The 14575-nt window shown below is 35.3% G+C and overlaps 2 protein-coding genes across 2 annotated transcripts; one reads left to right on the forward strand and one right to left on the reverse strand.

The window, feature by feature from the left end:
- The first annotated feature begins 78 nt into the window (after nt 1-78).
- LOC117323268 (syntaxin-5-like) lies at nt 79-10305 on the forward strand. The gene is made up of 10 exons (XM_033878383.1): nt 79-239; nt 1252-1489; nt 2004-2074; nt 2255-2310; nt 2551-2738; nt 4922-4978; nt 5931-6018; nt 8026-8162; nt 8957-9078; nt 9330-10305. The coding sequence occupies exons 2-10, from the start codon at nt 1292-1294 to the stop codon at nt 9487-9489; spliced, it is 1077 nt and encodes a 358-aa protein (XP_033734274.1). The 5' UTR covers nt 79-239; nt 1252-1291; the 3' UTR covers nt 9490-10305.
- A 3366-nt stretch (nt 10306-13671) lies between these two features.
- LOC117324631 (KS1 protein-like) lies at nt 13672-14004 on the reverse strand. Its single transcript, XM_033880555.1, has one exon. It carries the CDS (start codon nt 14002-14004, stop codon nt 13672-13674), a length of 333 nt encoding a protein of 110 aa, XP_033736446.1.
- Nucleotides 14005-14575: the final 571 nt, after the last annotated feature.

Below are 14575 nucleotides of genomic sequence, written 5' to 3' on the forward strand. Positions count from 1 at the left end.
ATGCGGAATATTTTCTACTTATCTATACAATTCAAATGGAAAACTCGTATGAAATCCGAATGTGATTTTGCGCGTGCGCAGTACAAAGGAAGTTACGTTGTTTGCTTCGTGGAGGTGCTTGTGTATTTCGAGGTGTTGTTTAGTGATTTTATTTGACAGATCAGAAGTGAGAGGTCTATTTTTTCTCAATTCATTGCTGTTTTTATCAAAACAGACACAAGAACATTTGACAAGACAAGGTAAATACATTGAATCTAAAATATGGAATGAACCAAACCAACTTAGGCGTGTCTTCATCACCGGCTGTCAGCTGGTGAACACACTGAAAATCGTGACTTATAGGCCATTTATCAGACACGTATATATATGTCAATCAGTCTGATGTCAATCACATGTTTTGGTATTGTTAACCCATTTGTATCCTATTGAACGATATGCCTTCAGCAACTAATTGTTCATAATTTTGTCTTCGTGTGAAGTTGTGAACTTCTGTACAAGTTCTGACGGACTTCTACTCTGCTTAGGATCAGTAAGTTGAAGGTAAATTGTCATAGAAGGAAACGTTTACAAGTGATAAAAAATGTACAGAGAAAGACGTAGTATAATGTTGGTTTTTATAATAGGAGGCGATAGAGACTCATTGTTGAACAAGAGGTAAACCGTAATTATGTGGTTTACAGTGGTGGAAGTTTGTTCCAGGCTGATATTGTACGAGGGGAAAAGGATCGTTTTCTAACCTGGATTTAACAGAACACCTGTAGATATCAGGTTACAGCCAAGGGCTTCCTTCCTTTAATATAGTTGTTTGGCATTGACATATTTGCCTTTGTTAAATATATTTCCACTTCTGTCCCATCTATTGGCATCTAGACCAGTAGTAGCGATTTTATGCCTATACTATTGTAACAGGAGAGGAGAAAATGTAGCAGCCAGACCGGGGTTCGAACCCGGGACCCTCCGAACTCTAGAAGGACACTCTACCACTGAGCTACCTGGTCGCCGATGATCGACTCAGTCCAGTTCCGCTACACTATAGTGTACAAATCTTAAATGAAGACTAGTATTTTTTACCTTTGACTGGATTTTATTTACTTTCCTTCATTGTTTAAATTTGGCCAACAGACTGAATTTGACTTCATCAGTGAGATGCATAGGGTATACCTCTACTTTATCATATTTTTTGGAAAAATAAAGAAACCGTAAGTTCAGGTAAACATATATACACTTTTGTATACAATTTTGTCTTTGCAGTTAACACTGATTGATTGTAATGTAAGGTGCTGAATTCCAAATGATCGCTAGACGTAGGAGAGTTAACTCTGGATCTGAAAATCGTCAGGAACAAACTTACACCAACCAGCACAGTGGGACCACTTTTGTAAGCGGGAGCCCATCACCGGCCCCAACAGCACATCTAGACACAGAAATGTCATGTCGAGACCGTTCCACTGAGTTTATGTCCGCAGTCAAACTCCTGCAATCACGACAGGTATGATGAATTTTACTATGAAATACATGTATGAAAAGTATCTTTGATAAAGGGGATTCTACATTAAATAATGAAGATGAATACAGTTATACAGGTATTAAATAATTCAGTTTTCCCTTGAAGATATTTGATTTTGTTCATGTCAAGATGTGATAACGACGTTACTTCAGATAAGCCCACTCTTTCTGTGAAAAGACAGATTTTGGTGTAATAATAATATATCTTTATAAATTTCAGAAAATGATAAAATGAATGTTTTAAGTGCTTTTAATAATTGCTCCAAAAGTGTTATTAAAAAAACAATTACAAGTTGACATGGTTTGCTGCAGTCTCTTCAAAAAAAGTATGTTTAGATTTATTTAAAAAAACTGAAATCAATATTTAGATACCGGTAATTAAAAAGTCTGACCACAAATACGTATACATAATACATCCTAGATAACACACATTGTGGATACGTAGTCAAGTTTACCATCATTTAACAATTCAGGTAATTTGAATTTGACATTTACAGGGAAATGGAGTCAATCATCAGAAACAAAATCATGCTCTCAGACAGAGAAGTGAATTCACACAAAAAGCAAAGTAAGTCTGTAGCTTATATAATTAACGTAAAATTGATGTTCAAACAATTATTTTGCTGTAACATATTATGCTGCTGAACTCTGTTATGATATGTTTTTATTTTTAAATAACTTTTATTATTGATTTGAAAAAAATACTCTATTTCTATAATGGTTTGTTAATTAAATGATTTATTTTCAGAGCTGTGGGTAGAGACTTATCCAACACATTTTCAAAGCTTGAAAAACTCACAATATGTAAGTATCAAAATGTTTCAACTCCAGCCATACAAAGCATATATATAGCTATCCAAATAATTATCATGAGAGAAAGTTGTAAAGGAACCACTCTGTTAAAAATAAAAACATGCTGTTGTTAACAGTTGTTATGCTTTTGGACAATAACTAAGTGATTTTGGCTGATAGGATGACAAATCTATGGGCTCTCTTGAGTAAATAATTTATTAATTATTGGACTCAATTTTATCTTTTTCTAAGTGGCTAAGAGGAAATCATTATTTGATGACAAGCCTATTGAGATACAGGAGCTGACGTACATCATCAAACAGGACATCACCAGTCTAAACAAACAAATTGCCATGCTGATGGGTCTGGCCCGGTCGCAGAGCTCACAGAATGGTCGCCACTTACAAAGTCATTCCAACACTGTGGTCGTATCACTACAGGTAAGTTAGCAGAATGTGTTGTGACTCAGGATCATGATGATAATCAATCTGTTTGTCGTTTCTAGATTTAAGTGTCGTCACTACACATGTACGTACCTATCTTTACAATGAAATATAATGCCCATGATTTGTGGTTCTCTTTGGCATCAGTACTTTATTCATGTTTTTCAAAGAATAGGGGAAGTATTTGAAATCTGCATTTCCTGCAAGTATTGAAATGTTCTAGAATTTAATGTGTACTAGAATACAGTATAACATGGTTATTATATAACAAATCCCTGTTATTATATAACAAATCCCTGGTGACCAACTGAATCATTTCGCTATACTGATAGTTCATATTACAGATTTTATTGTTTATTTAATAAATTATTACTAACATTTACATTTGAGCTAAGGGGCTGTAACAGCTGTGGTGTTTAATTTGCACTGCCTAAGGTTGATGTCGGCCATTAAGGAATGAAGCAAATTTCTGTAAAGTATTGTTGCTGCCCGAGTCGAATAAGGGAGCAATATTGCGAATAGAAAGTAAAATTGATCATTCTTTGGGGACTTACAAATTACATAATGATGTTAAATGCCCTTACATAAATTTGCTGTTAAGTGGGGTGCCCCAACCTTAGTCTGAATGGGGAGGTAAGATTTATTCATGCTCGAAAACAGCTGGCAAATGTTTACTCCTTATTGAATTGAAACAGCTGCTATAACCCCAGGCATCATCTAAAATGGTCGTGTGGTGGGGTTGGTGGTGGAAAGCAGAAACATTTATGGTACACAGAAAACCTCAGGATGCTTGAAACTGACCAATCACATGACTAAACTGACCAATCCCTGATATAGACATATCCTAAGTGAAATGACCAGTCACATGACTGAAGATGGCCATACAGATAGGATATAACAGAAACGACAAGGATCACTGTAGTATGCTATTAAGCTAGACTTGTCTTAGTTCATAAACAGCACTTATGCTTCACATAAGTCTAAATATAATGCATTTTTGAGACCCTGGCTAAAGGGGGATAAAAACATTCTAAATGAAACTGAAGTAAGAAATTAAAAAATTATACCTTCCCGTTTTTTGTTCTGTAATTAATAATGTTAAATGTTTTTAAGATCGTTTTTATTTGTTGTTGGCTTTTATTTGCAAAATTGAATCATTGTTTACAGCAGTATTGAAGCCTAACAAGGTGAAAATAAACAGAAAGGATTCTTTTTAGAAATCTGGAGAGTGATTGTTTTGTGTATTACACAATACAGTCGTAGGCAAAATGGCTGCTCTCGACTAGCGAGAATGGACAAGAGTAGAAAGACAGAGATATCCTGTAAAATAACAATTTTCTGAAAAAGAATTGATATCTTATCGGAAGATAAGAATCGACCATACTTCAATATCTTTGGTAGCGATAACAGATCTACATCTCTAGTATTCATACTACAGTTGTCCTTACTGACAAAATCGGCCATGGTGACCTTGATCTCGGTCGCCTCTTTTTTTTGCTATGTTTTCTCTTTGGAGACACTGACGAAGTTAGATATAATTGCTGAAGGATTTCATTTTTGTTTTTCATAATTCTAATCAAAGTGTAAGGGAGTATCCAATGCTATATCTGTATTCGGTTTCCTAACGAATTTGTTTTTCTTTTACGTGACAGTGAAGCCTTAGATTGGATTTTATGATCCATTAAGCAGTCAAGTGAAATTCAATTGATATTCAAATGAAATTTGTCATTAATAGGGAGCTATGCTGTCCTAAAACAGCTCTTGCTTAAGATAGAGTTTTTCCCTTCTCTTATAGTAATTCATATTTAAATCGATAAAATAAATCCCAAGAATTCATTCATATGTGTACATACAGTAGTTACATAAAGCACATGCAGTTTTACATTTGTGATTTATTCTACATTGCATGGAAGTAAGGAATGTTTGATTCTGTTGACTATTGTATGTGTTGGATTGGGGGAAATCTGATACAGTGTATTTTAAGCTCACTTCTGTGAAATTTATGATCGGTAAACGAAAAATGAAATAGCAATTGGATGTTCAAGCTTTCCATCTTCTTATTGTGGTTTAAGTGGAGATATGTAAACTAAACTCTCATTTGAAGAATGGATTGTTACTTGGTTTGTAACTTTTCAAAGTTTAATTGAACAGAAAAAATAATGTCTATTTCTTACTTTCAGTCCAAACTGGCTTCAATGTCCACAGACTTCAAACAGGTACTTGACGTACGAACAGAGGTAAGTTTTGGAATTAATTATGATTTGTGATATTTGTGAATTAAGTATTGAACATCCCCTCACGACCAAGTCGGGGATGGGATATAGTGTTACGTGACTGTGTACTTACACTTTGTCAGTGCTTTAGTAACTTAATTTTGAACTGGATTTCAATCAAACTTCATACTTTGATCACGTAAACGTATACTACAAAAAAGTTTGTGCTTCAGACTGCCAAGATTTAAGGACAGGGTCCCCATAGCTATTTTTGTTTTTCTTTATCCAGATTTCGTTCAAAAGTCATACATTAATCTGCCAAGATTTAAGGCCATGGTCCCCATAGCTATTTTTGTTTTTCTTTAACCAGATTTAAACCAAAAGTCATACGTTGATCCAGTATGAGTATATACCTTGAACAAGTTTGTGTTCTACTACCAAGGTCAAGGACACGGTTGCGGTTACTATTTATAGAATAGTTCGTCACCGTTCTAGCAACTTTCCTTTTTAAATGGATTTTGATCATACGTTGTATAATGGTCAAGTATGACAATATCTCAAACAACTTGGCATCAGGGCTTATTTATTGTAAGATAATTCAGCGGGTACACTCGAAGGATTTATATTGCTTGCAATGTCTTTTTTATGGTTAGATTAATTTGTAAATTAAAACATGTTTAAACAGAAAATCTTTTATTTTATGGAATCACTGGAGTTCAAATTATTTCTTGCTGTATCTTTCATGCAGCAGTGTTGATTCCACACCAATCATAATGTGCAAGAAAATGGTGATGCCCTAGAAAAATGTGTACTTAATTATTGCATGGTTTTATCTGGTTGATCCTTGTTTTTGAATTGTTGATGCGATGTCACACTCCCATTGCTAAGAGGTATTCTAACAAATTCTTAAAATGTAGAGGAATCTGCAACTAAAAAATGATCCTGAATTCTGAATATCTCCTTAACTAATTTACAGAACCTGAAACATCAAAAGTCGAGACGGGAACAATTCTCACAGTCTGTTGGAGCCACACCAGTAGCTTCGTCAGGATTTGGTGACCGAAGTGAGTGAAACTTGTGTCTTCCTTGTACTAAAATATTTTGTTGTGTGCAGTATCTATAATTAGGTCACCTAAGCCAAAGGCTCATGGTGACCTGCAATGGCCTTTTGTCTGTCGTCATGTGTCGTCGTTTCCATTCCTTGTGCACACGATAACTTGAGAAAATATGAACAAATTTTTATGAAACATGGTGTGCATTCTTTTAGTAATAAAATCTCAGATGACGTAGTTTGGTCTTTACAGTTTTAATACCATGGGGCCTTTTGGACATGACTTGGACATATATGACTGGATTGTGAAGTAAATTGAAATGGGTGTAAGCTTTATATCAATTAGATTTTGAACAATATCCTCATTGGGACCAATCTGTAAAAATTATGGTCCTTTACAGTTAAGGTCTAGGGTCATGATATTGGGCAAGTAGCATGGTGGGATGAAACACTACCAAGTATATTCAATAAATTTACCTTGGGCTGCTTTTAAAGTCACAGAGGTCAACTGTGTTTAAATCATTTATCAGTACATATGTATATCTATATCAGAACAGACCAATGAAGCCAATGGGCCTCTTGTTTTCTTTTCGCACAGATTTTCAACTTGCTTTCAGATTTGTAAAAGCATGTTTCACTTTAGCAACACAACAATTTTTAATTCTAAATGCTTGGTATACTGTTCATCAGATAATTGTATTTACTGACAAAATACAAGAGGTTTTGGGGGGATCTCCCTGATGTAATCACTTGCTTGCCGCCTGAGTCGGTCGCACAGACGGGATATAAAACTGGAAGCTTGGACCATGCTTAGATCCTTGAAACACAATCAATTTGTAAAATCCCTGGGTTCTTTTCACAACCCTAGGGTGTCTAAACATCGTTTCTGGGTTATATTTTAAAGCAATTGAGATCCCAATGCTATAAACATATATAGCATTGTTTGACATCAGCAAATAAATCTATTAATAAAGTGAACATGAACATTATTTTGATGTTTGGTCAAATCCAACCAGGTGAGCAATACAGGCCCTCTGGGCATCTTGTTCTATATTGATGAACTCTTGTGTCAGAAAAATGAGCTAGGGAACCCTATTTTAGCAAAGGGCGATCGTGCAATTCTTGATAACTGTGGGTTTCATTACCAGAGAGGGGGAGAACAGATGCTTCATAATATGCTCTAGATCTGTGATCAGGGAGTTAGTTTGTTATCTCAGCCCCCATATTCTCAGGAATTCATTGTAGTGACAGAAGAACCCACAACTAAAGTAAGACTTCACTGAATACACTGATACAACCGCTACAGAAATTGAAGATTTATTTCTTCTAAGTCAGTTAGAGAATTGCGGATATGTGTAAATACATTTACTGTAAAAAGACTTAGTCATCATTTGGGGTTAATATACAGGTTCTAATTATGTACTGTCATCATGTATGATTTGTTCATTTATTAAATACCAATTGAAAGTGCATACCATTTACATGTACATGTAGTTGTATTTTGTGTGTATTTTTTTCCTAATTACTTTCTCGTTTCTCGTGAAACAAGTTTGTCCTTCTTATAGACACGCCAATCCCAACCAGTCACAACCAATACCAACACTTGCTGTATTTTGTCAGTAATAGATGAATGTGCTGTTTCCTTCCATAGAATAAATAAACTTAGTCATTAAGAAAATTTTGTATGACATTTAAGATAAGATTTCTGTCAGAATTTTCCTTTAGTCTCAAATGCCATTATAGTGTATGTTTTTTATGAAATAGGTTGATATCTAAAGCAATGAGTGCTTGACTCAAAATTCTTATTTAAAATCATCATAATTATCAGTGATGTATTGGTTTATTCAGATACTATTTACCTGTAAAAGCTCTTAAAACAGCTTTACAATGCTCATTTCACTTTCACTTTTAAATGTAAAGGATTGATCCGATTTAACCTGTATTTTACGTACGTAATGAAGTGTCACACATGTCTTGCTATTTTCCCTAAATAGTGTCCTAAAATCTGATTGGGTTGTAGGTCAGTCAGTCCTGTTACAAGACGAAGCCAACCACATGAACGGATCAGCCCAGGGTGGTGATTTCATTCTGAACATGGACGGACAATCAGTGGAGAAGTCTAAATATCAGCAGCAAATGCAGATCATTGAAGAACAGGTACGATTTACATGTCTCGTGTCAAGTTTTTGTTCATTGAAGAGCAGGTATGATTTACATGTCTCAGTGTCAAGTTCTTGTCAGTTTACATGTAATGCAAACATCTAAAAAAAAAAGCAGTGATTCACACAGTAGTTGATAAACATTCAGCATCAATAAACAATTTAGGATCAAACAACTTTCAGAATCAATAAATGATTTTGTAAGGATTGTTCTACTAAAAGGCGATATCATACCATGCAGTCCATGATCATACAAAAACGTTTTCAACACAAATGGCTTTTGTTGTCATGTTTTTCTGAACTGGGCCCCATGGGTTGAATTCAGTTTAATTTGTAGTTGCCAATCTCCTGGTTATGCAAGTTACAAATGCTGATGAATTGAGGATGTAAATCCTGAGAAGTATTTAATTTGCATTTATACATATTTCCTGTACTGTTACAGTCTGCTACAAGAAAATCAAAGTCAAATTTGCCATGTCAAAGAATCCGTATACACTCGTACTTATCATTGCGGTAGCACAAGTACATAGTAATGAGTCCGAGACATGTATCGATCGAGATATAACACCAATAATAAACACCTTTGCTGCCACCTAACAGCTATGACCTACTTATTAAGGACCAAATGCAAACATGGAAATTTTGAACCGCGGTTCACCATTATTTCGGTTAATTGTATATAAATCTCCTTGTTATATTTTCATTGTTGCAGTTAATATTGATAATTTTGTGGAAAACAAGATTTTTTAAAGGATTGATGCATCATACAATTGTATTCTGTTTTGTTTATAGGATTCTTATATACAAAATCGAGCAGAAACGATGCAAAATATTGAGTCTACTATTGTGGAATTGGGATCTATATTTCAACAATTTGCACACATGGTAAAAGAGCAAGAAGAAACAGTACGAAGGTAAGTCTTATTAATCTAAATTTCCGATATATATACATTGTATATATATATATATGTATTTATAAAAGAAATTGTATGAGTATATAGGAAAGTTTCCTATCTGGAAAGTCTAATACTTCAAGGAATGGTGTCATATAACGTATTTGATTAAAGAAAAAAAATAAAAAAATAATTTAGAATTTTAGAGATTATACAACATCAATGTTACACTACCATTACACTACTATATCTAGGCATCTCTTTATTTCCAGAATTGATTCTAATGTTGAGGATACACAAATGAATGTGGAGGGAGCGCACAGTGAAATTCTGAAGTATTTTCAGTCAGTGACTTCTAATCGATGGTTAATGATAAAAGTCTTTGGTGTGGTCATTGTTTTCTTCATATTCTTTGTGGTATTCATGGCATAAGCAGCACCTGGACTACAGAGGAAACAATGTTTGGACCAAGAGACTGTGATCAGAACAAGCCAGGTATCTTCCAAATGTAATGATAGTGACTTTTGAAAACATTAGTTTACTTGGACGAATTCTATCTGGAATTATACTGATCAGTGTTACTCTTCTGAACATTTTAGTGTCAATTTACATAGCTGTTAATTCATCAAATTTGAAAGCACCAAAAAGAATAAGGGATGTAATGAATTCTTCAGCCCTTTCACAAATGTCAGTTTGAATTTTCACTGGTCTTGATATTTGGACTAGTGTATGCTTTACAAAACTGGACTGCTCTCAAGCTAAGGGAGGTAAATCTTGTAAGTTTCAAACAAAGATGATACCCAAAGCATTCAAAATGATTGAGAATCCAACATTCTGGATTAGATTTATTTATTAAAAGTTGTAAATTGTGCATACAAAGATTTATGCAAGAAGCATACAAACAGACGATTGCGGTACACAGTGGACCTTTGTGGCAAATCGTGTACAGACATAATTGTGGCAACACAGGACTTGCTGGTCAGTATCCAGTGAGAGTGACACCCTGTCCAGTGGTGTGATGACCATTGGTCTTGTACGTATGTTCAGTGGTGTGATGACCATTGGTCTTGTACAGCTACCTGCTGAACACTGTGATCAATCTTGAGGATGCCTTCTGTATTTTATATATATGGTATCCATGATATAACTATTAATTTCAAATTTACATATTGTTCTCAGAACAATGAAGAATGTAATCTTTGAAAGTTTGAAATTCAATGTGGAATAAATGTGCAATCATTGATCTTGTGTGTATGTGTTGTGATTTATTTTTATAGTCATATCATCTCTGTCTGTCTGAAAAAAACATTTTACTAGACTAAGTGTGCAACATTGTGTCAACCACATGTGTCAATTAGTGGTGTAACGATTCACCGATACATTGATGTATTGGATCGCAGTGTGGTGCATCGATGCATTGTCTATCCTTGATTTGTATCACAATACTTGAAATTGTGTAGTTATCTCCCTTGACCAATATAATGTTAGCTTACGTCTTGTAGTAAACAACATGGCTGACAAGGCCGTTCTAGCGGCTTATAAAGTTCAAGACCGCTTTTTGGGAAATGGACAAAACATATGTGTTTAGTAACAAATGTAGACAAAGACTCTAATACTGTATACCAGAAATACCACAAACAAAACATGACTACTGTACGATGGAATATCAAATATCTGATGGGTCCTTGATCAGCTTCTCATATATTGTGATACCTACGGTATCGTGACCCCTGTATCGCGATGCGAGGCGTATCACTATTCACCTTACGATACACAGCTCTAGTATCAATGAGTAGCATGTTGTCTATATAATGATCTTGTATTTGTAATGGTTTTTATGAAAATCAGCAACATTTTTATGAACATGAACCAGTGATTCTGTTGACAGTTGTACACCATCAAGAAGAACGTACAATAACAAATAACAAAACAAAGGAAGGGAACAATAACATAAATCATTTGTTACGAATAACGACAAAATAACATGTAAACAATAATCACAAAAGAACATGTAAACAATAACAAAAGAATATGTAAACAACAATAACAAAAGAACATGTAAACAATAACAAAAATATCTAAATAATATCAAAAGAATAATTATGTAAACAGCAATAACAAAAGAATATTCAAACAAAAACAAAAGAATATGTAAAGAGAAAAAACAAAAACATATATATAAAGAAGAATTGATAAAACATTTAAAGAACAACACTGAAGAATATGTCAAAAACAATTAAAAAAATATGCAGAGAGCAAGAACAAAACAACATGTAAAATGCAATAGCTAAAATGTCTGTCTTCTGCAGTGAGGTGCGGGCAACTTTTACAGTTTTTGAAACTCTGTCTCGCTTTTCTGCTTGAAACACCACACAGTTGAGTGTATTATCAGGGATAATTTCTTTTATTCCTTAAACCATAAATATGCCAATATAATGTTAAAGGGCAAAATAGCATAGGGTATTGTGGTGAAATTGATAAATATGTAGGGATGAAAGATTTCACTGTAAACAATTTACTTTTCAAAGGTGGTAGCCGCAAGAACAAATGACATTTTTCTAATGAAATTGAACATTATGTGCTGTTTTTAAAGATTGTCTATATCCCTAACTAAATTTCACGTTACGGTGGGTTCTGAAAAATGTATTATTACATATGTACGTAAATACGGACAGAAATCCCTGGCCCTATTTGAATCGTCATAACATTTAAATGTGGCTCCCATATTCAACTAACGAATCCCATAATGCAGTTCATTGATAGTTTATTTTTAATATGACGTGGGCGAAGACCAGCTTAAACGTTTTTTTGCAATTCCAACAAACATAGAGTCAATATATGGCGTCTGTCATTAGGATTCAGTGATCAGGGACGCTTTCATGACCACAGGAAATCTCTTTTGGGACGCAAATCTCGATACTAACCATAATATTCTTATTGGCATGTCTGTACAAATGTTTATATCAGGTTCTAAAAGATTTAACATTTAATATGAGTTTGTCCAATCAAATACCCAGGTTACTATTTCTATTCTCTTTCTTTCTCTTCCTGCCACTCCTCCTTTGCGATATAAACGCCATCATTCCAACACCAATTGTATAGAATATCTTTTGATACCTGCTTATCATTTATCATTTAACGTACTTTGTAGTCCACCTAACATCACCACGGGTCGCAATTTTTGATGTATATATAGAGGTAGGTTGTACTGACTTGGACAGGGATACTGTATTAGGGAGGAGTGAACTGTACCTAGTCTACCTGAGGAGACAAGAGTTACCTCCCTTACGTCAGGTAGAGGTTGTATTCGGGCTGTCACAGCGTTAGATATTTACCAGGCGTAAATGAGGTAATCGGTACATATTGAAGTCAGGTAGACTAACCATTGTTTGGTATATATTGTCGGCAATGTTTATGTTTTCTTACAGCAGTTAGATATATACTGGGTCCAAGATGGAACTTGGTGACGGACTGTATAGGCACGCAACCGTTGCAATGCTTATACATGTACATATGAAATAATCTGATTCTTGACACCTTAACCATCAATTGCATAACTAGCATGCCAACACATATACATGGCATCAGTATGCACGTCCAGACCTGTCCCTCACTTCTCATCAGACATATCCTAATGCTTCTCATGAGACCTGTCCCTCATTTCTCATCAGATATATCCTCACACTTCTCATCAGACATATCCTAATACTTCTCATGAGACCTGTCCCTCACTTCTAATCAGATATATATCCTCACACTTCTCATCAGACATATCCTCACACTTCTCATCAGACATATCCTAATACTTCTCATGAGACCTGTCCTCACACTTCTCATCAGACATATCCTCACACTTCTCATCAGACATATCCTAATACTTCTCATGATACCTATCCTCACACTTCTCATCAGACATATCCTCACACTTCTCATCAGACATATCCTCACACTTCTCATGATACCTGTCCTCAAACTTCTCATCAGACATATCCTCACACTTCTCATCAGACATATCCTCACACTTCTCATGATACCTGTCCTCACACTTCTCATCAGACATATCCTCACACTTCTCATGATACCTGTCCTCACACTTCTCATCAGACATATCCTCATACTTCTCATCAGACATATCCTAATACTTCTCATGAGACCTGTCCTCACACTTCTCATCAGACATATCCTCACACTTCTCATCAGACATATCCTAATATTTCTCATGAGACCTGTCCTCACACTTCTCATCAGACATATCCTCACACTTCTCATCAGACATATCCTCACACTTCTCATCAGATATATCCTAATACTTCTCATGAGACCTGTCCCTCACTTCTCATCAGATATATCCTAATACTTCTCATGATACCTGTCCTCAAACTTCTCATCAGACATATCCTCACACTTCTCATCAGACATATCCTAATACTTCTCATCAGACATATCCTCACACTTCTCATCAGACATATCCTAATACTTCTCATGATACCTGTCCTCACACTTCTCATCAGACATATCCTCACACTTCTCATCAGACATATCCTAATACTTTTCATGATACCTGCCCTCACACTTCTCATCAGACATATCCTCACACTTCTCATCAGACATATCCTAATACTTCTCATGATACCTGTCCTCACACTTCTCATCAGACATATCCTCACACTTCTCATCAGACATATCCTCACACTTCTCATCAAACATATCCTCACACTTCTCATCAGACATATCCTCACACTTCTCATCAGACATATCCTCACACTTCTCATCAGAAATATCCTCACACTTCTCATCAGACATATCCTCACACTTCTCATCAGAAATATCCTCACACTTCTCATCAGACATATCCTCACACTTCTCATCAGAAATATTCTCACACATCTCATCAGACATATCCTCACACTTCTCATCAGAAATATCCTCACACTTCTCATCAGACATATCCTAATACTTTTCATGATACCTGTCCTCACACTTCTCATCAGACATATCCTCACACTTCTCATCAGATATATCCTCACACTTCTCATCAGACATATCCTAATGCTTCTCATCAGACATATTCTCACTTCTCATCAGACATATCCTCACACTTCTCATCAGACATATTCTCACACTTCTCATCAGACATATCCTCACACTTCTCATCAGACATATCCTCACACTTCTCATCAGACATATTCTCACACTTCTCATCAGACATATTCTCACACTTCTCATCAGACATATCCTCACACTTCTCATCAGACATATTCTCACACTTCTCATCAGACATATCCTCACACTTCTCATCAGACATATTCTCACACTTCTCATCAGACATATCCTCACACTTCTCATCAGACATATCCTAATACTTCTCAGCAGACATATCCTCACACTTCTCATCAGACATATCCTCACACTTCTCATCAGACATATCCTCACACTTCTCATCAAACATATCCTCACACTTCTCATCAGACATATCCTCACACTTCTCATCAGACATATCCTCACACTTCTCATCAGA

Source organism: Pecten maximus, chromosome 3 (genome assembly GCF_902652985.1).
Source record: "Pecten maximus chromosome 3, xPecMax1.1, whole genome shotgun sequence".
Taxonomy (NCBI): Eukaryota; Metazoa; Mollusca; class Bivalvia; order Pectinida; family Pectinidae; genus Pecten; species Pecten maximus.

What these genes read in the sequence shown, in the direction of transcription:
- LOC117324631 (XM_033880555.1), bottom strand. Translation starts at nt 14,004, where the DNA reads ATGTCTGATGAGAAGTGTGAGGATATTTCTGATGAGAAGTGTGAGGAT.
- LOC117323268 (XM_033878383.1), top strand. Translation starts at nt 1,292, where the DNA reads ATGATCGCTAGACGTAGGAGAGTTAACTCTGGATCTGAAAATCGTCAG. An exon ending in AACTCCTGCAATCACGACAG is followed by an intron (nt 1,490 to 2,003) that starts GTATGATGAATT and finishes TGACATTTACAG; the next exon opens with GGAAATGGAGTCAATCATCA. An exon ending in GTCAGGATTTGGTGACCGAA is followed by an intron (nt 6,019 to 8,025) that starts GTGAGTGAAACT and finishes ATTGGGTTGTAG; the next exon opens with GTCAGTCAGTCCTGTTACAA.